The sequence below is a fragment of the Centropristis striata genome, chromosome 10 (assembly GCF_030273125.1).
Source record: "Centropristis striata isolate RG_2023a ecotype Rhode Island chromosome 10, C.striata_1.0, whole genome shotgun sequence".
Taxonomy (NCBI): Eukaryota; Metazoa; Chordata; class Actinopteri; order Perciformes; family Serranidae; genus Centropristis; species Centropristis striata.
This window is the reverse complement of record NC_081526.1, coordinates 15595207-15619472: the sequence shown is the minus strand read 5'-3', so window position 1 is coordinate 15619472 and position 24266 is coordinate 15595207. Positions and strand designations below refer to the sequence as shown.

General features: G+C 39.9%; 1 protein-coding gene across 9 annotated transcripts in view; it reads left to right on the top strand.

Moving 5' to 3' along the window:
- Nucleotides 1-1256: 1256 nt before the first annotated feature.
- LOC131978744 (LIM domain only protein 7-like) overlaps nt 1257-24266 on the top strand; it is a 55569-nt gene continuing 32559 nt past the window's right edge. For 4 of the 9 annotated variants that reach the window (XM_059342484.1, XM_059342483.1, XM_059342486.1 and 1 more), the window contains exons 1-5: nt 1258-1360; nt 1590-1696; nt 8722-8792; nt 11032-11101; nt 17699-17805. In XM_059342484.1, coding sequence (XP_059198467.1) covers nt 1628-1696; nt 8722-8792; nt 11032-11101; nt 17699-17805 — 317 coding nt within the window. In that variant the 5' untranslated portion in view covers nt 1258-1360; nt 1590-1627. Of the gene's footprint in view, nt 1361-1589; nt 1697-8721; nt 8793-11031; nt 11102-17698; nt 17806-24266 lie in introns of all 9 variants that reach the window. The other 5 variants (XM_059342480.1, XM_059342479.1, XM_059342478.1 and 2 more) reach the window with 2 other exon arrangements.

Here is a 24266-nt window from a genome sequence, read left to right as displayed (position 1 = left end):
TCAAATAGATATATTGGAGTAACATGCATTTCTAGCTCTATGACAATTCTTTAGTTAAGCTGGAAAATAGAAAAGTCACAGTTTTTTCCTCCTGTGTATTTCTTTTAATTGAACGTTAAAAAAAAAAAGTTTCTTGAACAATCACTTTGATAATTTTGTTTCCATTGTTTATGCTTTTTCTTAAAAAGTTGCCTTTGTCATTATTGTTCTTTGAGTTTGACTGAAATGTGGTTTCAAAAAAACAAACGTCTGTTTCACTCAGAAATATATGAGCAGCAAAATCATATTAAAGTTGGTTTCTACCAGTGGTAGAGAAATATTCAAATCCCTTACTTAAGTAAAAGTACTAATACCACACTGAAATTACTCCACTACAAGTAAAAGTCCTTCATTCAAAACTTACAGGAGTAAAAGTACAGAAATACCACCTTCAAAATGTACTTAAAGTATCAGATGTAAGTACTCGTTATGCAGAATGACCCCACTCACATTGTTATATATATTCCAGATATATTATTGGATTATTATTATTATTGATGCATTTATATAAGTAGTATTTTCTCAAGATAGGATTAATTTTAACAAATTATACTGTTATGAAATTTAATTAAATAATGTCTAACCACTTTAAATTGATCATGTAAGTACAAAATTTGCCTCTAAATGTAGTGGAGTAGAAGTATATAGTTACATAAAATGGAAATAGTCAAGTAAAGTAGTACCTCAAAATTGTACTGAAGTATAGTACTTGAGGTAATGTATCTAGTAACATTTCACCACTGCTTTCCACTCAAATATCCAGTAGTTACATTTTGCACTAAGTCGCCTGTTTTTAAGGCCCTGCATTGCATCCTAACCGCCGCTGGGTGGAGCTGCAGGAAAGAGATTTGTTTTAAAAGTGGAGCCGAACTCCTTCAAGTAGAATAGTTTATCCAGGGACTCAAACTTTACATTTGGTTAAACATTTTCTTCTCAGCAAGCAACCGATTTCAAAGTGAAACGATTCTGGACCTGTAATGTGAGTATTGTTGTTATGTTTCGGTGTAAAGTTACACTATTGTGCACAGACTGTAAGGGCAGCAGTGGAAACCTGGGATCAAAAACAATCTCCCAGAGAGGGATATATCTGCAAATGTGTGTTCACCTGGAAGCCGCTCAAAGGACCCGTGGGTGGTCCTCGAACCCCACTTTGGACACCCTCCTGCCGCAGCTTCATGCAGCTTAAACTTCATGAGAGGAGAAACAGACCAGGGTCGGACTTTGAAGACTTTGTTTGATGGCTGCATAGGTGGAGTAAACCGAGCGGAACGTGAAAATAGCCACAAGAAAGACAGCACAGGTGTGTCGGATGAAAGAACAGGTAAGCAGCGGCGGGGTGATGCATTACTGTTACACCTTGTATTCATCCAGTGATGAGCTGCTGGGAATGAACAATAGGAGGCATATTTTTAGAATGAGTAGTGTTATTACTAGTTCACATGTAATACTTTATTGTTTGACGAGTTTTAAAAAGTGCGTTCGTTGTTTCTGCATGTCCGGACTGGCTCACATTTCATGTCACTGACTGGACTTTAAATGCGGACCACTAGGAACCGACTTGGTGCAGCTCGGATAATAAGTTTTTGTGATGGAGTGGCGTGAGCAGTCCGTTGTCAGCTGCGACGAAGCCTATGTGGAGGCGCAGAGATGGATTGAGGTGAGTTTAAAAAAGATAATTAAAAAAAACCTTTAATCTTAACACTTCTTTGCAGTTACTGACAGGACTTAAGAGTCGGAAATCAGACAAGGAAAAGTCAAGTTGGCCATATCTTGTGATCTCATACAGGATTTCCTAGTGTTTCATATTTTACCCTCTATAAACTATTTGGCTGCTATTTGAGCCCATAAAGCTGACGGTTTGCTTTCTAAAACATCCCTGATTTAGAAGAAGAATCTAGAGATCAGATCTTTTACTTGTAAAAAATACTCAAATTTCTGCTTTAAAAAATCTAATTTAAGTAAAAAATACAAAACTATGTGCATCATCAAGAAGTTAAAGTACCAAAAGTAAATATATGCAAATTGTCTATAATAGCATATATATATTATTGAATTGTAATTATTCGTGCGTAACTGTATTTATCACTTGCAGCATGTAAAGGTGGAGCTAAATTCCATTAGTTTATATACTGCTGGGTAGCTTAATCTATAATAGTTTTGCTCACTTATAATCTTAAACTGCAAAGCAACTACTAACTTTAGGAAATATAATGGAGTAAAAAGCAAAATATTTGCCTCTAAACTGTAGTGTAGTAGAAATCTTAAATACCATAAAATGGAAATACTCAAGTATAGTGCCTAAAAGTTTCTCAAAATTGTACTTAACTACAGTACTTGAGTAAATGTACTTTCCATCAGTGAGTATGTTGCCTGGGTTTAGTTTAGCTGCTTACTCCAAAGTTTCAGATTATCGTAGACTATTGTGATCGGTATTGAGGCATGTTTCACCCTTGACCTCACAACTCAGATTCCTAATAAAATATAATTAAGTCTCTTTATTTCAGCCACTAGAAATCATGTGGCTTCAAACTGCTCTGAGCATCAGTCATGTTTTATCAGTCTCTCTCCTCATATTACAGGTATTTGACCCCATTCATCATTGCTGTTTGCTCACTGCTTCCTAAGATCTTGCCACAACCTGCTCACCACTTTTTTTATATATATATATTTCCAAGTGTTTCTCTGAGGCTACTGTTTCAAGCTCGGAGTTAGAAAATCACAGCAGCGTAATTAAGGAAAAACTTCATATCAACCCAGAGTAGAATAGCGTTGGAATAAATTTCCACCTTGCAAAATTTATGACACTTGCTATATAATGTAATACTCTAAGCCATATATAGAATATTGAAATTGCTATTTCAGGTGTTCATGAAGCAAAAAATAAAAAAGCAGTCACACATTATGGCTCATATGATGTTTATGACATTATGAAAAATGTGTAGAAAAGCAGTTTCAACAAGTAATTCCTACTCAGAGGCAAAAAAAAAGTTTTATGGTCAAAATGTACCCCTTTCCGAGTGAAGTAGTCAACTGCAAAACAGCTACCAACTCAAACAATCTATCCACCAGTGCTTTCAACAGCCCCTTTCTATTTTCAAAATGTCAAATTATTTAAAGTTTCCATCCAACCTCCGGCCAAACTCTCATTCTTTCTTCTTTTTTTTTTTACAAGCTGGTAAAAATATGTTTCCTCATCTCGCAAATTCTCTTCCCAGCAGGGTGGCGCGGAGCGGCTGCCCGGTTGTAACTAAACAAATATTGTTCTAATTTCATGAGGGGTGAATCTGAATTCTTGTGATGTGACATCAGTGTCTCACACAGTCGCACACTGGCCCATTGTAGTGGTTACCTCGTGGACTGGGGTGGGGGCTCAGTCTCAGGCAGGGGCTGGGAGATTAGGGAGAGCGAGCAGGAAGTGGAGCCAGTTGAAAAGGTAAAGGTATACAGAGCGTGGGATGAGTTTATTGAGAGTGTGGGTATGAGAGGTGAAACACAACAGCGATCGGAGGCTGAGTTCTGGCACGGGGCAAACACATTCCCCTCAAAGACAAAGTTTGTGGCTGTTGGATTGTGCCACTGAATGATTAACAAGCTGCTTGGCTTCATAGCACTTTAAACAGAGGCATGTGTGCATGGCGAGGTTGGTGGTATTGTTAAAAACTAGACTAAATGGTCTGGAGCCTGTCACATGGACACATTCCTGCATTAGCTGCCATGGCTGTGAACATAGCCCCCTCAGAGCTGGCCAGCTGTCAGCACAGGGCGCTGCGTCCTACAACCACAGGGCCCGCTGGAATAATAGAGGTCCTTGTTAATTGAATAGAAAGGCCATAAGTGTGACCGTCGTGACGATCAAGAACAAGTGGCAGAGTTTGTGCAAATTACAGGTCAGAAGATCAAACATATGGCCACCTGTACACACAAAGTAATAAGTTAATAAGTTAGCCTGCTGTAAGTGATCTTATCTATTTATTAGATTTCCTTCAGTGCTTTTGGAAAATGTAGGTTTTTATATTAATGAATCACAAGCATACTGCAACAGTGTCAGACACACCATACAGGTTTTTCTTTTGTTTAGGGTGTAATGGACAAGAATTTATTTCCTCGAAGAGCCACTTAGGAAGGTGTTACCCAGAATGCCTTGAATACCTCTTTAAACAGGTTTTAGAAAAGGACTCTATAGAGTCCTGGCCAAGATAGACGCATAAAAAGGTTTCACATAAAAGCACAAACAACAGACTGAAAACAACACAGCAAATAAAGCATATAATATAAAAGAAACAAGCAAAGCCTTGAAACTTAGAGTTCAGTAATGTGACTGTGATGTGTGATGTGTAATGTGATGTGTATTTCCTGTGGTCAAAAAGTCCTAAATCCTGTTTTTATAATCTGCTGTGCTTATAAAATAATAGAGTTTGAGGTCGCTCTGTAGCACACATCAAAATGAGAGTGCATGAACTTTAAAAACTGCTTCCAAAATCAGTGCAGGTTTGAGGGAATGACATCCATAATTTGTCTGCATGATCTAAGGTTACAGCTACTGATAGTTTTAGGAGTCAGTAAGTTTAAGGTCATATAATATTGGAGGGCATCATTTGTATTAGATTGCAGCTTTGTTTGTGTTTGTGTGTGGTTGGGTGAAAAAAGGCCATATCATGTTCCTCAAATACTCTGCAACAAAGCAGCCGAAAGGTAACACAATACTGTTTTGAAGTTTTGCAACTTATTGAATTGTTGCTGTAATGTAACACTGAACCAACTCCAGCTTTCCGAATGTTTTTGGTGCAGGATGTCGGTCAAACAATGTAACACAAAGCCACATTGGCTATAGAAATTGTTTTTACTTGGATTCGGGAATGCAGTCAACAAATATTTTCATAATCAATCAATCTGCTGATTGTTTTCTAAGCAATTAATTGTTTTTGACCATAAATAGTGAGGAAAAAGTGGAAATGCTCAATTTAATATCCCAAAGCCCATGGAGAAACAAACACCACATCTACATGTCTGAGAAGCTGAAGCCAGGCAAAGTTTTTCTGTATTTTTTTGTATGTATTTTGTTTGTTTTTGTCTCACTTATCAGTTCAGTATTTTATGTTGATCCTGCAGCCAACACTCATAAACTGCCTTCCGTGACCTGCAGTGTGTCGCTGTGTTGTTTTTCATACCGGATCATTAGTCACCTCAGCGTAGCGTCGTTTGGGGTTTCTGACTGTTTAGAATGAGAGCAATTAGAAACTGGGACACATGCATTCAGATGTTCTCACGTGAAGCTGGACCTCACACAGGAACCCATTCACTACATTCATTACACGCTGATGCAGTTCTGATATGTTGATGGTGTCGATACCGCTGGCATCTATGTATTTTTCTTGAGTCAGATCCCTGAAATATTTGGATGACGTCCCAGTTGCCCTCTGATGACCCATGCCGCTGTCCTCTGCAGAAGAATTTTAGGAACAATTAGTGGATTTTGGGGAGGGGGGGGTGGATGTTGCATCCACACAAACCTTGAATACTGTTTTGCCTCAGTGCCCTGCATGAATCAACAATAGCTGTGGTCACGAACCCAGAGACTCCTCGATTCCTGTGATTATCTACCAAGACACCAATCTTGGTTCACTGCAATAATAATAATAATTAATTTCATACTGTAAGAGTGCTTACTTACTGTACATACTGTCCCTCTTTCAGGGACCACATTTCTATCTTTTAATATTGGGCGGAAAGTTTCGATTCTTCGGCAGCACATTCTTGAGGGGAGCGAGGGTGGGTTTTACAGGAAGGCAAGCTGTTTTTGAAATCTCTGCTCCTGCCTTAAATCTCCCCTGTTAAATCAGAGTAGCAGTATGTTGTTGCAGATTAGAGTTGTTATCCCACATGGCAGGTTCAACAGGAGAGAGAGGGGGGCACAGCAGGCTGGATCTGAGCAGAGTTAATACCTCTAATGATGACGATAGAGAGGAGAAAACTGTTCTGTTACAGCCAGCTTAGCGCGAGGGTGGGTCCCAGCTTCCACACATGGAAAATTAGATAATATCTTAATTATTGCATTCAGTCTCTTTCTTTGATGTTTTTCTTACACTGTTACTTATCAGACATCTAAAGTAAGCACCACTGAAAAAGGGGAATCTAAATGATTGTGCTTTTTCCACCTGTGTTTTTTGTTTGCATGCATGAATCCTAGCTGCCGGCCCCGCATGCATACAACAGCAGGGGTCAGGATTTCATATGCCAACTGCAGCGCCTGCCTGCTTACACATTGTACTGTGAACTTTTGTTTTTTCGCATGCGAGTGTGTTTGCATGTCTGTGTCCTTGTTTAGGGTTTTCACTGTCTGGTTATGATTGTATTTTTGTCAATGGAGGATGAGTAGGCCAAGATCTCTGTGTGTTTAGTCAACAAAACAAGTATTTCCCAACAAAGCTTGTTCACATTGTGCAAATACAGAAAGACTGCAGACAACTAGTCAAAACTTTAATCTCTTAATTCACCTGTTAAAACATGAATTAATTCTGTCGGTGTGATGGGTATTTGAGGCCGTCTCAGGTTAACCAGGGTGTGGTTTGTAACACCACTTTGTGTGGTAATAATAATAGTGTCCTCCAGTCAGTCTGTCTAATTGCGCCGGTTTTTCCTGATGGCCCGTACTTAGCTATGGCAGTAATTGTCCTGGCTTTTGTCCCTTTCGCTTAAAAAGGAAAAAGGCACATCCGACCAATTTTGTTTGTGAGACCCGTTTGACTTGTTATGCCTCGTGCATGAGTGTGCATGTGTGTGTGCACTTTGGTTAATGGCAGCTGTCTTATATTACTGTATACTTACAGTGTAATATGTGTGCTCATCTGCCCTGTTGGTTAAATTAATTACTTGCAGACCGAAGCAAGGACATTACAGTATGTAAGGCTAATCTACACTCAAATGCCAGTTTATTAGGTACACTTTGCTAATGCATGTTTTATTTATTGAATGGGTTGTTAGCAGTAATAAATAAAGAAAAGTTCAAAATAGTTCAACTGAACCTAGATTAACAGATAGTTAAACTTTGCTTAAAGTAATGGATGAATTGTTGAAGTTCACTCCAAGTAGTAGCCTAATGCTAGTAGTACACAGTAGCCCATAAAGTTGGAATAATTTTGTTTTCAGACACAATCTGCTGTTAATTGTGGTTTCATGTTCATGCTGATATGTGTGGAAGAGATTGATTGATAAAGTTTTGAGAAGGCATACACTGTATCAGTCGAGAATGAATGTCATTGTCACAATCATTTCATGGAAAAAGGTAAAACATATTTTATTCCACTTTATGAGTGACTGTGTAATAGTAGTAGCCTACACTAACAAACCAACTTAAAAATTGACATTGTATGAAAGAATGAAGAATATCATTATTATATGATGAATAGTGTTTTACATTTGTGGAGGGCTGTAAGGGTCCCTCCAGAGACGTGTTCTGTTATAAATCCTGCACTGACATAAATGGGGCAGACAGAATAATAGAAACACCTCCCAGTTTAATGCAGTACTTTAACAGCATCAGAAACAGAATCAACACTCCTCTTCCTCCTACAACTACTTCTGCAACAAAATCTGATTACCATGTGGCTGCCAGTGTTGTTTGTTTGACAGGGATCATTGTAAGAGATATCTTAAAAACTGGTTTTAGTGAAATGTGTTGGAAAGTTAGGCAATCGGCCGAGTCTTAAGGGATTAGTGTTTGGTGTGGATACAGTTTTCTGGAGCCTTTTTGTTATTTACTCATGAAGTACTGCACTCACTAGAATACAAAAAATGTATGCATGCATGCATAAATGTCTAAAAAGATGTATTTGTCTGCAAATCCAGATTTTTAAGATTTAACGAATGCATTTAGAGGATTGTGCAGAATTGGTAGAAGTATACATTCTATGTTTGTGTTGGATTAAGCCGGTCAGGTACTGATTGGTCAAGACGTTGATGGTGGAAACATTCCAATAAAAAGAACAGGAAGCTGTGTTAAGGAGTGGCCATCAGCATGAATTTAATATCCCATAACAATGTTGCGGTTCCACATGAAAACAATAAAAAACAATACAAATATTCCCCTTTAGGGGACAGTTTTATATAAGAAAGGCTACAATTTGTAGATGTAAACATTTTATTTCTAAAATCCAGGATATTGTTTGTTTCTGTGTGTCTGCTCTATACGTGCATGTGTTTAAGTGTGTAATGCTGGATGTCATGCATGCAGTGCGGATATGTTTTCCTGCATAATGACTCTTGCTTTTCCTGCAGTCGTGGTTTGAGATCATGGGAAAGGCATGAGGCTATAACACAGCGCTGTGTTCCTCCAGCCCTCCAGATGCTCCCATAGCCTTGCGGCTGGGGCAGCCTGGCTCCAGTACAGTTTTAGCACAGCGGCTCTCCCGTTTACCAGCAGCTTTTAGCGTTAAAGTGAGAAGAACGGAGAGAACTCTCGAGAGCCCCCGAGGAATACCTGAAGAACTGTGCTCAACTCTGTCCCAGAGACACTGTAGGAACTCAGGAGGAAATACCTCTGACTTCCTCTGCTACTGTTCTCAACATCCTACCTTTCTTCTCCAGCCTCCCCACCCCACCACACACACACTAACCCCCGCCTCCTCTCCTCACCCAACCCTTCTTGCTACTTTGCTCACTGTTTTTGTATCCCTTTTTTTCCAGGCAGTAACCAAGAAAAAATTTGGGAGCGACGACTTCCGATCAGCGCTGGAGAATGGTGTTCTGTTGTGTGAGTAAGTACTGTGCTCTCCCCGGGCACCTCTCTCTTAAGCCACTCATTCATATGGAAGCCTCCAGGTCTGCACTCCAACGTAAGTGTTGCTGATATTTCCCAGGCAGACCCCCTGCTGGGGTCACTGTTTGTTTGTCTGCCACATGAAGTGAGCCAGTGTTTCCAGACAGCACAATAGAGGTTGTATTGTGTAGTTATTTGAAGTTTCCAGTGTCAGATCTGTCCTCTGTGGTCTTGTTTGAGAATATGAAGTGTGATCTATTTTAAGAGGAGTTGTGCTGCCTGTTTGACAGATGTTACAGATCTGTGGATGGGCAGAGTGCCATCCTTGACTTTAATGAGAGCTGTGAGAAGCCGTGTATTGAATGGAAAGCCTCCAGCTGAAACCACATCGGAGAATCGGGGCACCCTGCTTTCTCATTTGCCCGGATATATCAAGAGTTTTGATGAGTTGGAGGAACAAATTTATCTTTGCATAATTGGCTTCTGCATTGATTCACCAAATGCTCTTCTAAGAGTTGTGGATTTGTGGCTTTCCTCAGTTTAGGGATGCGTTTATGTGAGAGAGAGGGTTAGCATCATGTCTCTTTATACATGTGTATGTGGACAGCCCTGGTGCATGGACACAGTGATGGGATTTGCACGAATCAGCAGGAAGCTGTAATTACCAGCAACCCATGCAGAATCTTCCAAACCTCGACTGGCTTCGTTTCAAAGACGAAGCCCCTCATTCTGCTGATTTGAGCCTGACTCCTCTGTTTACTCGCTCTCAGAAGACAGGAGAGACACTTTCATTTAGGGAGCTGTCCATGTTTTCTCAGCATGAGGAAGAGGAAGACAGTGATTAGAATCGCTTTCACCTAGGAGCTCAGCCTCCTTTCCCATTGTGTTGTGGTTGTCACAGGGAATGTTTAGTGTGGGTCGCACTCATGATTACATCCTACTTAGCTTACAATGTGTCTTATCTGATGAAATATTACAGCTTTCTATTGTTTCACTGCTAAATGACTAACTTAAACCAACATTCCTCTTGCATTCTTTCTCTACATCTATTGTCAACTGATACAAAGTGTTATACCCCCCCCCATCCCATCAACCCCCAGTCTGTCTGCTGAGAAAGCAAAATATACACACTGCAAACACCTTAACAACTTATTTATCCTCACATAGAGCTTACAAGATGTTTTTTCTATCTTGAAACAAGGAAAGGGTGAGATTTTTTGCAGATAAGGATGTTGCATGCAAAACATGTGATCTATTTACATCAGCAGTTAAGCAGCATTTCCAACTATGTCATTAAATGCTGTTTACTTGTTAGTGCATGTAATGAGGATTATATGTGATAATATAACACTCTGTAAGGAAGCTTTCTATATGAGCAATGTTGATGCTTTGCATAATTTGATTAGTTCAATCTGCAAATAGTTTCGATCATGTATAAATTGTTTGAGTCATTTTTCAAGACAAAATTCCAAAATTTGGACTGTTTCAGCTTCTCCTCCAATGAAATAATTTGCTTCTTTCTTGCTTTATAAATTGTAATTTTAATAGCTTTAGGTTTTGAACTGTTGATTGGACTAACAGAGACACCTGGTAAAGTTACCATGAACTTTAGAGAATTGTGACAGGCATTTTTTTTCTGGTGTTTTAGCCTAATTTGATAGACAAAGCTATTAAGGGATTACCACGCAAATATTCAGCGAATAATCATTAATAATAATGATATACTCAGAGTAGGACCATTACCGTCCTACTCTGAGTATATCTTTTTTCCTGATAGTTCTTCTGTGAATGCAAGACTTGGGTAGAAGATCTGAATAGAAATGTTTGATATTGTCATTTCTTTATTACTTTTTAGGTGTGTTATTTGGGTTTATTTGCTTATTGGACTAAAAAAAATCCCTGGAATAATACCACAAATATGTCATCTTCTAAAAACCATCACTACTTTTTCTGAGCTGATTCCAGGTTTGTTTGGAGTTGTCCCAGTAGAAGAGGATTTACTGGTTTTAGGAGCTGAGGACTCAGTGTGTTTACATCGCGGTGCAGCACTAGCCATTTACTAAACTGAAGCCATGTGGCCACCATTAAGCAGAGTCGTAAACACACAACAGCAAGACTTTGCAACACTTTTTTTTGTTCTTTCCTCATTACTTCAACCAGCCCAGCCAATAACCAGGGGCTTTCACTTGCTCTCTTCCTTTCCCTGATGTTTTTCTCTTTCTTTCTTTTGCTTGCAGTTTGATCAACAAGATCAAGCCTGGGATCATCAAGAGGGTTAACAGGCTGCCCACACCTATTGCTGGACTGGTAAGTTTCTTTTTATTCAGCTTAAATGTCAGACATAGCCATGCACATTTAATTTGAATCAAATTGTAAGACACAACTTCAAGAGCTCATCCTAGTTTTCTTTGCAAATAGTTTAATCTCTTGTTATTAGTTGTAAAAATGTCTGTTGTAGAGAGTTTGTGTTGAGATGCGGGGAAGCAATGTGAGGCGCAGCAGCAGCAGTCGAGAAGACTGGTGACAGGTCTGAGACATGGCTGCTAGTGAGAGAGAGGCATTTGCCTCAGTGACTTGTCGATCCTCATATCCATCCGCACTAATAAGTTCAGTGAACGTGGAGCTGCTTGAAAGGGCACCGGCCGCATATGAGTGCACCCTAAATACGATGTCTGCCATGCTTGAGGCTGTGTTCAATCAAAGTCATTTAAGACAAAAAGTCTTTGTACTGGTATGATAATTAGGTTTTTGATTGAGTGACGGGAGGTCAGAACGGGGCAGGGTTTGGATTATGTAATAACTTGTTATTTAATTCTTAATCTTTTCGCCTTTTTAGACCTGGCAGAGAATTCAGATTCGACCAGCTTGTGGCAGAGGCCTTTTGGGTCACAGTGGCTCAGTTGAAATAAATGTTTTGGGAGTGTCTGCATACAAGTGCTCGGGAAGTAGAGGGTTGAAAACCCTACCTTAAACCCATCCCTCACAAAGCTCTCTCTTGTGGGAGTAATTGAGTCCAGCTGTCTGGAGGAATTATAGAGAACCCCAACCTTCACCCAGCCAGTCTGAGTGCATGTCGGTGGGCTCAGTAACACTCAACTTGTTTGGCAAGACAATGACAAGTTTGCAACAGAAGAGAAAGACTGGCATTCATGCTAAATGTAAACAGTAAGCATAGTATTTGCAGTACCAAACAGTTTACCATCATATCTGTGTTATGACATAAATCAAAAAGCCTGCCAGTTTGTTTTGGACTGTTGGTGTTATAACTGGCTGGGCACCTGCTGAGGTAATGAGGTAAAGTATCTCCTCCATCGGTAGCGCTGGTGTGGTATTTCCGAGACTTGGATACAAACCTGAAACCACCTGATTATAAATTCTCCAGCAAATGTGAAGGCTCCTGGTTGGCCTGCAGCTATCAGTTACTGCCAACCACATGGAGAAAAGTGGAGAGCTCTCCAAACAAACATTACTCACTCTAAATCTGCTGTGAGAATATCTTCTCTCCCAAAGCAGTCAAGTAGTGCTGCTAAGATTATCCCCTATCTCTCATCTCTATAAATAGTAACAAGTCTGATCTTTAAGTGTTGGAACTAAGTGTTTTTTACATTGGAATTTAGCTTTGAACCTTTGAAATAATTGAGCATTTACTGTATATGTTAAGCCCAAGTGACAACCTCCAGGGCTGAAGTGCTATATCTTGCAGTTCCTCTAATGGCCACTAGAGGCTGGCTCCAAAAGCAATTTAATCCCCATAGACACACTTAAAATGCCCAACTTTACAGTAGAAATAAACTACTAATAATTACAGCTAAGTACACGATTTTGGTTTCTATAGCTAAAATCCCTGTTTATGACAACTGTACAGGGATTAATTTTTATACAACGCACCCATTTAAATTATATTAAGGCTTGAAGTTATTACAGGTGGCATGTTTCTGCAACCAGGCTTCATTCAGCCTCCCTCGACTCACCCAGCTTCACCTCTTTGCCCCATTTTAGATTAGCTGAAGCTTCATAACGGCTCTACAGAAACATTAAATGTTGTCACAGAGACGACATCCATGTATATACGGCCTAAAGTTTAGCGAGTTGTCTCCACATAGCTGGATTATTGCAAAGGGTTTGTCCTGATTTATGCTATTCATCTCCAGTAAATGTTGTCAGAAGAATAAAGTGAAAAAATTTTGCTTTTCCAGTATGCTTAACTCTCATAATGGCATGTGAAAGAATAATACAGAAGACAAAGAACAAGTTAGTACTTTTTTGCTTGTAATGAGTAAACATTTAATTACTGCTATATCCAAGGCTATTTTGCGAAACAAGCCTCATTAGCAATCAAATTAGAACATTCTTTACTATTATGGGATAACTGTCCTTTCACGTTATGCTATCTAAAAGATTTCAGCACTCAAATCAATACCAGGCTTCAGCTCTGGCAGAATAAAAAGTCTGGGGAGGGAGAGAGGGAAAAAACGGAAATCTCTGGTTTTGTGGAATATTTAGCAACATTGGCTCAAGACCCAGGCCTATTCTTTGGCTACGCTTGTGTCCAAGGGAATGTTTCCCATGTCAGCACACTTCTCTGCCTGTTGCTGGGCAGTCAGCAAGCTGTGGGTTTGAGTCATGGCACCTTGGTTCGGGCCCCGGTTCTGCTTTTACCAGTGCTGGGCAGGAAGCCCATGGTTGTGTGGTGGGACAGCCAGCTACGTGATTGGATCTCAGGCCCACTGGGCTGGATCCAGGGGTTAAAGATGACTCCACCGTAAATACACTGTAATTGACATGGTGCTGGATGTTCCCGCATACACCAACTCCTTGGTGAGTTGAGGGAGCAGTGGGAGGAGATAAACAGACAGTTTGAATGGCCCTCGGGTGTCTTTACTCATCTAAATCTCTGTGTAATCATCTGTGAAATGACAGGCATTTGACCATGTTTTGTTACTCTGTTTGTGTTGTATGGGTGCATGTTATGTCTGGATCTGACTGTTGGGAAAGGAGGGTCTTTTATTGGTTCTCTGTCAGGAGAGGTAACATTTCATCCATTCCATCTCCTCTCGGTTTATTGTCACAGGACTGAATGTGTAGCCTGATATTTTAACCATAGCTCTACTTGGTGTTTGAAGCAAAGCCAGGGGTCAGTTGAGGGTAATTGTAGGGTATGCCCATCTGAGACAAAGAATGCAGTGGAAGAAATAGAGTGACCACGACATGACCAGTATGGACGTAGATCCTTTCATACAAAATCAGACACCTTATGAGTAAAAACCTTTCTGTCTTTCGGTGTGAAGTGCTTAAATCAGGGGTCCTCAAGTCTGCATGAGAGGATTAGAGGCTGCTGGATGGGTACAGCATATTTAGCAGGATTATGTGCAGGCACAAGTCAGCATAACATTCCTTCAACATCATTATCTCTGCATGTTCTGGGACCGGGTGTGAGGGGGGCTTTTAGTGTGCTCATAATGCTCTTTGAGGCTAAATGACATTCATACCTTAGTGATATTAATTATTCCTTTCTACAGTCCTTGAGTATAATGGCAGTGAGTGAGTTTTTGCTCCACAGGGGAAAACCAGGGTCTTAAGTGGGTGACCTTTATGAGTTTTTCTCTATTATACATGGCAGAAATAAAGCTCAGTTGTCTTTTATGGTCTTTTCAGAGTATAGAAATCATATCTCGAGCTAGGTCAATAAATTTTTTTGGCCAATGCTGTTCATGTCAGACAGTAACAAGAATTAACTGTACAGAAATACTGTAGACTGTATAAAAGAAGTGAGCGTTGCTACCATGTCATCACCCGTCGGTTTGTGGACAACCATGTTGATGCCTCAAGTTTGGCAATTTGTCTGTCACCATTTTTTGTGTGTGTTTTGGAGCCAGAAGTAATCATATTTGCACGAGAGGGTGGAACTGACTGAGAACTCAAAGACACAAACAGGCGACCTGACTGCATCTGGCTGCTGTTATCACTTTGTATTAAAGAAGACTTCAAGCTAGCAATTGAGACTATAAACTGATTGTTTACTGAGGTAGTAAATCAAGTGAGAACTAGAATATTTTCTTATAGACTTCTATACAATATAGCTTCTTTTTGCAACCTGTGAAGTCACCCCCTACTGGCCATTGAACAGAATGCCGGTTCAAGGCACTTCTGCATTGGCTTCACTTTTCAGACCCGGAGGCTACGTCCACTTCTCTTATACAGTTTATGAGAAATAACAGCAATTATGTTTATATCTCACAATTGCATAAATTATTGTTCAACTATATAATGTTTTGATCAGTACATATTAAAGTGACAATTCTTTCCTAAAGTCTGTTGTAAATGTGTAAGTACAAAAAAATGACTATCAACTGATATATTGTCATCAGGTTTTATAAACTATAAAAAAACAAAGGCAGTATCAGACTAAAAATCAATCTGTCCAGCTATAATCAGATCTGACATGTGGAGTATTTGTTTTTGAATGTTACATGTAATGCCAATAGGCTTGTCTTGTCAGCCAACATGCTGAGGTGAGGTAACATATCCTGTGGTATTTATGACTGTACATGCTGTACGCATTGAATAACACAGTCATAAACTAAGTGTCACTGAAAAACCAACATGTGAACTATGTCACGCAAAAAAAATGATGAGAGAGAAGAAGGTGTTTTGTACTTACTGTATGAGACAAAGCTTTACATACCATGTAATTAACTCAGTCACTCACTTATTCTGCACTAATCTGGAAAATGACATTATCATGTCTATTACCAAGAGAAATCTCTTCTGAGCTGTTATGAGCCTAGAAAGTCACGCAAAAGCCAATCTTCCACTCTTCTATATGCAAATCTGAGAGCGTGCGTCTACATATGTCTTGATATATTTCCAGAACTATTAGAATAATGTAAAATATGTTTGTATCTAGTTGAGGCCTTGTTTTCTCAGCTGCACATTTATCCTGCACTTCTAAATTTAAAATATTTCACATACTTAATCAGAAAAAAAGCAAACACTTGTGCTTTATAAACATGTTCATACTGTATGTACATATATCAAATGCTAAGACTGAAATAGCCTTATGAACATTACAGCTTGCTATCAAAAACAGATGTAAGAACAAACTGTACGTTCATAAGGACATTTTTACTTGAGTCAAATTTAAATTTGCATATATATATATGTAGCTACCAGTGGTGGAGTGTAACTAAATACCTTTACTCAAGTACTGTACTTAAGCACAAATTGTAGGTACTTGTATTTTACGTGAATTTTACCATTTTCTGTAACTTTAACATTTAACATAAAAACATGATACATTTAAAGTAGTTTATTAAACCTCAACACAGAATATGAAGAAGTAAAAATGAGCCCTACCTTGAGAAACTTTAAATGCTGCTTACATGAATACATGAATACAAATAATATATTTAATATATATATATATATCACAACATTAGTGGGGTCATTCTGCATAACGAGTATGTTTACTTTTGATATCTTAAGTACATTTTGATGCTGATATTTTGTACTTTTACTTAAGTAAGTTTTGAATGCAGGACTTTGGCTTGTAGCGGAGTAATTAGTACTTTTACTTAAAAAATCTGAACTTCTTACAACATTGGTAGCTACATTGTTTGAGTTTGAGAACAAAAGGAATGTGGCTATGCTGCATCCTTCCACCATGAAAACAGGTCAGTAGTTTTTTTCCTTAATCCTGCTGATAAACTGACAAACAAACAGAACCTGAAACATATAGTGTCCTTGGTTTGAGGTAATAAAGTGTGAGCCCAGTGCCTGCATACAGAGAAGGTGTGTGTGTGTGTGTGTGTGTGTGTGTGTGTGTGTGGGGTGGGGGATGTGGTGGGGGGATCTAATCCTTGCCCTGTGGGGGCCCACGGTGACCTGTAGGACCCAAGCAAAGTGCTGTTAAGGGACAAGCAAAGCTGTTAGTAAGGGATTCCTGTACAGAGAGGTCAGCTCTGTCCTCCCATTTGCTAATAAGCATGTTTGCCATTTAAATATAGAACCAGCTACCCCTTAATTATTTCAGCCCACGAGGAGGCCATGTGTCATTACATGAAACCCTCTTAAGAAGTTTCGTCCCAATGGGAAATGCAGATTATAAACAAGACACTTGGGATTAGAACTGGAGAAGTCATAACCCCGGAAAGGAATGGTGTTTTTGTGGCTTGAGATTAGTTTGAAACACATGAGATGTGTGTATATTTATAGGGCATAATGTTTTTTTTGCGCATGACACAAACACATCTGTGCAAATCATGGGCACACATATAAACTTTATGCAATATATAAAAATGATTGACACAGTGTAGGAGGAGAAACCATCCCTTCCCCGCCCATGTCCTCATGAGTTGCTTGAGGAAAAATATTTCTCAGTTTCTGTCACACAACCTTATGTTTCATAGCAACCAAATGTCTCCAAAATACTCTGCCGCCCAACAGATTCCACAGGTATTCTCGAGTAAAGGGCTTGGCAGGGAGGGGAGGGGACAGTTTCAGGGTGTGAGAGAAGGAGACTGCAGTAGACATTGTGCTCCTGCGTGTGTCAGTTCTGCCCTCGCTTTGCCGGTTGGGTGGGACTTGTGCAAAGCTCTGATGTCATCCTTCCTGGTTTTTGGCTTTGTCCCCACCCTAACCCAGCCCACAGGTAGCGTTGCTGCTGTCAGTCAGCTCCTGTCACGCAGTCTCTCCCCCCTGCATGTGTGTTTGTGTGTGTTCTGCTCTGGGTCACTTCTTATTTGCTACACACACGCTCCTCCCACGTCCCCGTCTCTGTTCCCTGGCGATATGAACTTTGGAAGCAATGAGTTGTAGGCTGTGTCCCTGCCAGAGAATTCTTGAGTGATTATTCTTTGCCTCTGAAGGTGGACAACCCTCATCCCTGCTTTGTTCTTTGTCCAGGACAACCTAAACGTCTTCCTCAAGGCCTGCGGGAAGCTTGGACTAAAGGAAGCACAGCTCTTTCACCCGGGAGATCTTCAGGACTTATCCACAAGAGTTACAGTCAAGTAAGTGTCTGGTGTTGTGAGCTTTGTATAATATTGCTACTACTGTGACATTTTGATACCCACAGAGTTGAGGTGAGCTGAGATCAACTCATGTATTTTGAATCCTCCTTACTTGACTCATCTTCTATTTACCTTTCCATTAATATCCACAATAACGAAGGATGTTTAAATTTAACTTACACGCTACAAAGTATTTCAGTGCATGTGTCCCCTCGTGTGAGGCATGTTTATAAGCTGAACTCAAAAAAGGTCAGCGCTATTTTCAGTAGGCGTGTGTTCTTGTGTTGGTAAGCACCTGTTTACACATGACATGTGTTTCTTTAAAATATGATGGAGGAAACCATTGATAAAAGTCAGGAGAACATAGCACATGCTCTGCTGCCTGTCAGATCTGATAAAAGTAGCTTACTTTTTGGTGCAGGTGTAGAAATCAATACAAAATGTTAGTCATGATAGTCAGGTACAGATTATACATTTTAGAGAATTGTTTTTTCTAATTGAAAAGAAATTCAGTTTAGTTGGAAGCATGGATTTAAGTACAGGACAAAAATGTAAAAAGGTGTTAATCATGCATTTTCAGTGTCAGACAGTTGCTCTTCTGTCAGTTGCGTGACGGACAGAGATGCACGGAGTATGTTGAACAACCTGTTTGGTTTTTACGCAGGTGTGCCTCCAGCATGTAGCAAGGTAAGCAGAGCACAGTCCATCCACTGTGACACTCTCTGTGGCTAAACAGCACTGTGCTGTGCAAGCAAAAAGAAGTGCTTTACCAGCACTACATGCAGGTTGTTAAACTTGAAGTGGATCGGCACCCAATAGCAGATACATAATTTTTCGGTGTCAAAAAATGCAATATGATGTTGTGAAGTTGTGCACTGCCATCAAGTTGAGCTCCTGGTTCTTTCTGAAACTCAGTATCACTTGAGTTGTGCAACGAAAATCTGTTTGGATGTTCCTTTGAGATGTTGCCACAGCGTCTCGGAACATTTTTCTCATGATCCGCCCAACGCAGTGACAATGGTGTTGAAACCACAGCTCTACTGTACACTGCAATATGAATTCTGAATAAACAAATCTGCCTGCCTTTTATCAGGACACACCCTCTCCCCACAGCAGAGGATATGCTGCCCTGAGACACAGTGATGTGAGTTGCTTAAGGTCTAATTCGGTGTCATAAATTTAGAGATGATTCTTTTATGGACATGTGTGTTATCAGACATTTCCATGTTGCAAAACATTTTCCCATGCAATTGGCGGTCCATGTTTTACATTGTGTGTCACTAAAACTAACTTTTACTTTGAATGTCCCGGTCCCACTGTTCTGCTGCAGCTCAGCTCTTTGCCACCAGGCTTGCGTGCAGGGTTTGGTAAAAGGGGGGCCCACTTTCTATTTTTAGGACCTGGGGGTCACTTTGACAAGCAGGACTGATTGGAATGGTATCAGGACTCAGAGGAAGAGCTTTTAATAGTGTGTTGTCTCCTCCCAGGATCCCCCCCACCCCCCACCCCCACTGCCCTGCATGTGGTCTTCAGAGGACACCTGTGTGTGTTTGTGCACGTGTGAAAGTTTGAGTCTTATGTGCAGTTGAGGTTGTGGTGTTGTCACCCTTATGGAGATCTGATCATTCAGAGAAGAAGGCGAATCTGCAGCTGCTCTGACTGTTCCAGCTGAAGTGTTTTCTACATGAGTTATTGGACTCTAAGAAGTAAATCTCTTATATACAATATAATTTCATTGGGTTGAAATGTAGAGATATTTGAGTTTGAGGATACAATTATGTGGTTACCCAACTGCAGTATTTATAACTCTTACAGAGAGGGATGGCACACAGAGAGTAACATGAGGAGATAATCCCAAACAAGGCCGCAGACAAGCAGCCAATAGTTTTATTTCACTGTTGCTTATCAGAGCCTCTAGGCAAATGAGCCAGAGAGAGATAGAGAGAAAGTTTTCTCTATCAGCTGTCTTTGCCCCTGGTGTGTGTCCAACCTCCACTCCCTAAACCCAGTCTGACAGGTGCTTCGCTCAGCTTCCCTGTTCTCTGTTTCAGAAGCAATAAAGTTGTTATCCTGTTGGTGCTGTAAGTTTCGTTTTACTGCTGTTTTTCTAGCAAAACCTTCACCGATACATAAAACAATCAGCTTTCATTGTTTTCTCTCGTCTTCAACTTTTACACATTATAATGTTTCCGTTGATTTAATTTGACTTTTACTTTAGTTTAATTTTAACGGCTTCACACAAAGTATTACTTTGACTTTTGTGTAGGCATTAGTTTCCCCATAGCAATTTCCACCATGAGGTTATATTTTTGAAAAAGTTTGTTTGTCAGGAGGATTACGGACATTTTGGAGCAGATCTATATCACAGGACAGACACACAAATTATTTTTCATTTTTGATGACGTTGCTAGATAGGGCATTTGTGCTGCATTCATGTTGGCTCAGAATAATCAAAAAAGTTAGTTTCCGTCTGTGAAACTTTACATAAACACCCCTTCAAGTAGGAACAGGAGTGCCCTTCTAGTTTTGTGTAACAATTGATGATTAATCAGAGCTAATCGATTGAAATTTAATCATAAACTATTTTAATAGCTGATGAATCATTTCAGTTATTTATCAAAGAAAATTGCCAAACATTTTAGCTTCTCAAATGTGAGGATTTCTTGCTTTACTGTATTTTGCTCCACTTTTTATTGTTGTTTTGGCCGCAAAAGACATCTAAAGATGTTCCCATGGGATCTTTAGACTATTATGTAACACTTTAAAGACCCAAAAATGATGGATTATTTGAGAAAACAACCAGCAGATCATTAGCTGCAACTGGAATCTGTACTTGTATAAAAAGTGATACACAACACAAAAGACTGATTTATACATTTTTTAAAATTATTTTTTAACACTAGTTCACTGAAAAAGATCTTCACTGACTTAAGATTTGAAAGTTTTATTGAGCCCCTTGAGAAACGCTTTAAATCATTATTAGCAAAGCTGGTAACTTTCTGAAGCTGGAGTCATATTGATTAAACAAGGTGTGCTGAGAGCACACTTTAATTCAAACAGCTCTGCGTTGTCAGGGCAGCCATAAAAGATGATTGGACGTCTGTTTTAACCTTTGAGCTCTGCAGTTGTCGTAGTATTGGCCTTACCACCATCTGCAGTGCATGTTGATCTATCGCCTCGTGTTGTGAAACCTGCTCTCTGATAAAGACGTTTATCAGCTGCAAATACATTCAGTATCAAAATTTGTCATATAACATGACAAACTGTTGTAATAGAGGAACAGGCTGATAAGTGGAGAGAGTGCGTGCTGCTTGCAGGGTTATATTTCTTGAAGATTTGTTCACATTATCCACGTGTCGTTGAACTATAACCGAGTGCAAACACCCAGAGGTGTAATACTGACCAGCCTGAGTGAGATTCATCATCGAAGGCTATGATTCACCGGCTACTTTAGACCAACTCGGTCCGTTTCTAACAGCTGCCCAGGAAATGAAGGCTTTGGAGAGCTACAAATGAATCATGGCATCTCAAAGTGCTCTATTTAGCTCCAGCCACTTCCTTTAGCCCCTTAGCTGCCATCTGGAAACTGAGCAGCGTGGAGTCAGGGTTGGACAAGGACCACAACTCTCAAGCTGACATAAAGGAAAAGGCTACAACATGCCGGGATTTCCCTTATGACACAAAAATGTCAGCTGATTGCTGCACCCCGACCTCTATGAATGTTTTAACAAGTGCAATTTGTCATTGGAACAGTCAAACAGGATATCTGCCCGAGAGGGTGGAAATTGCAGAGTGTGGAAGCAATGATGCACAGTCATTGTACTGCAACACTATAGACACTGTGCTGTTAGACTGTACGTGCGGAGGGACTGTCATGATTATTCAGCTTATTTCATTGTGTAAACTACACGAAACTCATGTACTCTCCTCATACCTACTGCATATTGTAGAAAGGTTAACAGGAACTGCAACATATCTGATCTCGGATACTGTAGACGTTGTAAAAGAAGAAAAACAAGTGTTGGAGGGTAACTAAGAACTCTTAAGTCAAGTACTGTATTTATGTTTAAGGCCACTTTACTCCACTTCATCTAAGAGAAAAGTATTGTATTTTTTACTACTACCACTACTATTGAATCTCCCAATAAAGCTTTACGAAGCTCATTGTTTACTCATTTCATTGGTACTCGCACCGCTCTCGTAGCATATTTACTGCCAAAGCGGGAAGTGGCTTTAGGTGATGAAGCTCCTAAAAACCTCACTGTACACTACCTGCTCAGCACCAAACACAGTTAGAAGTTAGCTGGTAAACACAGTGGAGCATTTAGCAGCTAGAAAGCCATGTATTTCCCTCAGGAGCTGGTGTAGACCAAAGACAGAGCTAAAAGTGAGTTAATATTGGACTCATGTACATCACGTGATTTGAAACATAGCTCCAAATTAATTTCAAGGTTCAAGGGTTTAAGGTTTCTATTCTATTAGTACTCAAAGGTAAATTTGTTTTGCAGACAATAAATGCAGCAATTCAAAGGTTGAAAGATTAAAAAACTATACAATTTCTTGGGGAATTTCAACACAGAAAATGATGATATGTTAGTGTTGTGTTGGTGCTGCCCCCAGTATTTTCTACTGATAGGACTACTGAACTTTTAGTACATTTCAAATGCTTTTACTTGTGAGTGTTTTTTACACTGTAGTATGACAACTTTTACTTTTAAGGAAAGAACCTATAGCTATAAGTCCAACTTTTGTGTGTGTAACCTCCAGTTACTGACAGAAACATCCCCCGCTGAGAGAAGTCCAAAGTCTCACTCATTGCCGCCGTTTGATTAAGCAAATTATTGACAAGGCTTGACTCCTGTCCAAACCAAAAGAGGGGAAAAAAGGAAACTGCACTAGATCGGCAGGTCCATCAAAATACATTGTCCTCTGTGGAATGTCAATGACCTTTTTTTAAACAATTGATAAAGAGGAGTGGCTGTGGTGTGATTACGATTTGGATTATGCAATGGCATCCCTGGCCCTCGATCAAAACAAATGTTTGAACTACCTTAAGGAATGTGCTGTTTCCCAGGCAAATTTGGATGGACTAAACAGCCTGTTATCACTATTTATTCAACACTGATGTATATTGAACCTCATGCCATGTCTCTGTTGGTATTTATGTAGCTCAAAACTGTGACAAAGTCCAAATGTTCCTAAGTGAAGTGCATAATGCAAAGAAGGCAAAGTGTGTGTTAGTATTGCGGGTGTGGTTGGTGAGCTGGCACTGCACATTCTGGTTTAATATATGGCACCTCTGTCACTTCTTGTTGTACTGTTTAGTCAACTGTGGGCAGATTGTGAAACCAAACGGGCAATGATGGTGAAAGGCCAATAAAGTTTCTACACCATGGACACATCCCTGGCTGTAAAAGGCCAACACAAGGGTTATATTTGTGCTCCGTAGTTGACTCGGAGAGGGAAATGCCAGCCTCACACTGCTCACAGAGGCTGCAGTGTCTCGATAAGTGCGCCACAATGATGCCCGACACCGTCTCACCCACAGCTGACCCACTCCTCTATTCAAACTCTCCTTGTTTCTACGTTTTTCAGGAATGATGTATGAGAGCGGCTGGGTGTGTCTTTAAATCCAAAGTATTTCATTAGACTGAGAGAACATAGTTGGAGGATGTGACATGTTGTTGAATGCTGTAGAGCGAGTGATCTTCAGTGCAGAGGTATGCTTCTGATCACACGTGCACACCCATTAATTTAAGGCTTTGGTGCTGGGGTTGTTTGTCTTTTGGATGTTATTGTCTCAGAGAAGCAGAGCTGCCTTGATCTTGTTTTGTGGCTGTACATGTGTTAAGACACATCCTGTGTTCTCAGTTCACTGCATGTATAGTTTACACCTGTAGATTTTGGATATCTAAGCACAAGTTTTCCCTCGGCTGCAGCACGGGGAAGTGATCGACTGTATTTGGAAAGACCATTTACTTTGGCTCATGTCAAGAAGTTATTTGTCTAACATTTGAATAGTGGGTAATGCTTCTTCATTTGTATGTGTTTCTTTTTGTCGGTTGTTTGTGTTGGCAGAACATGCTCTTCGACTCATTCGAGTCAAATGAAATTAATTGTATGTTTAGACACAATAGTGTAACGCAATTTGACGTGGCTAGTAGAGTTCACACCTTATATTGTATAAATTATGGTTTTGATTACTCTCGCATAAATGATGCATCTATAACTTATGCAACTAATATTGGTTGATTATGAAGATTATGTCTGATTGTCTACCTGTGTTGCATGATTGTTCGGCATTCAGAAAGTGGCTGAATTGCAGAAGTAGAGTTTAGTATCTTTGGAATCCTACTGGAAGGTAAAAGAAGAAGGATGTCTTTTACCCTTTGACCTCGGCAACAGTGTGATGATGTGAAAATCTGTGTAAGCATGCAAAGGTTGAGGCTCTTGGCTGGAGG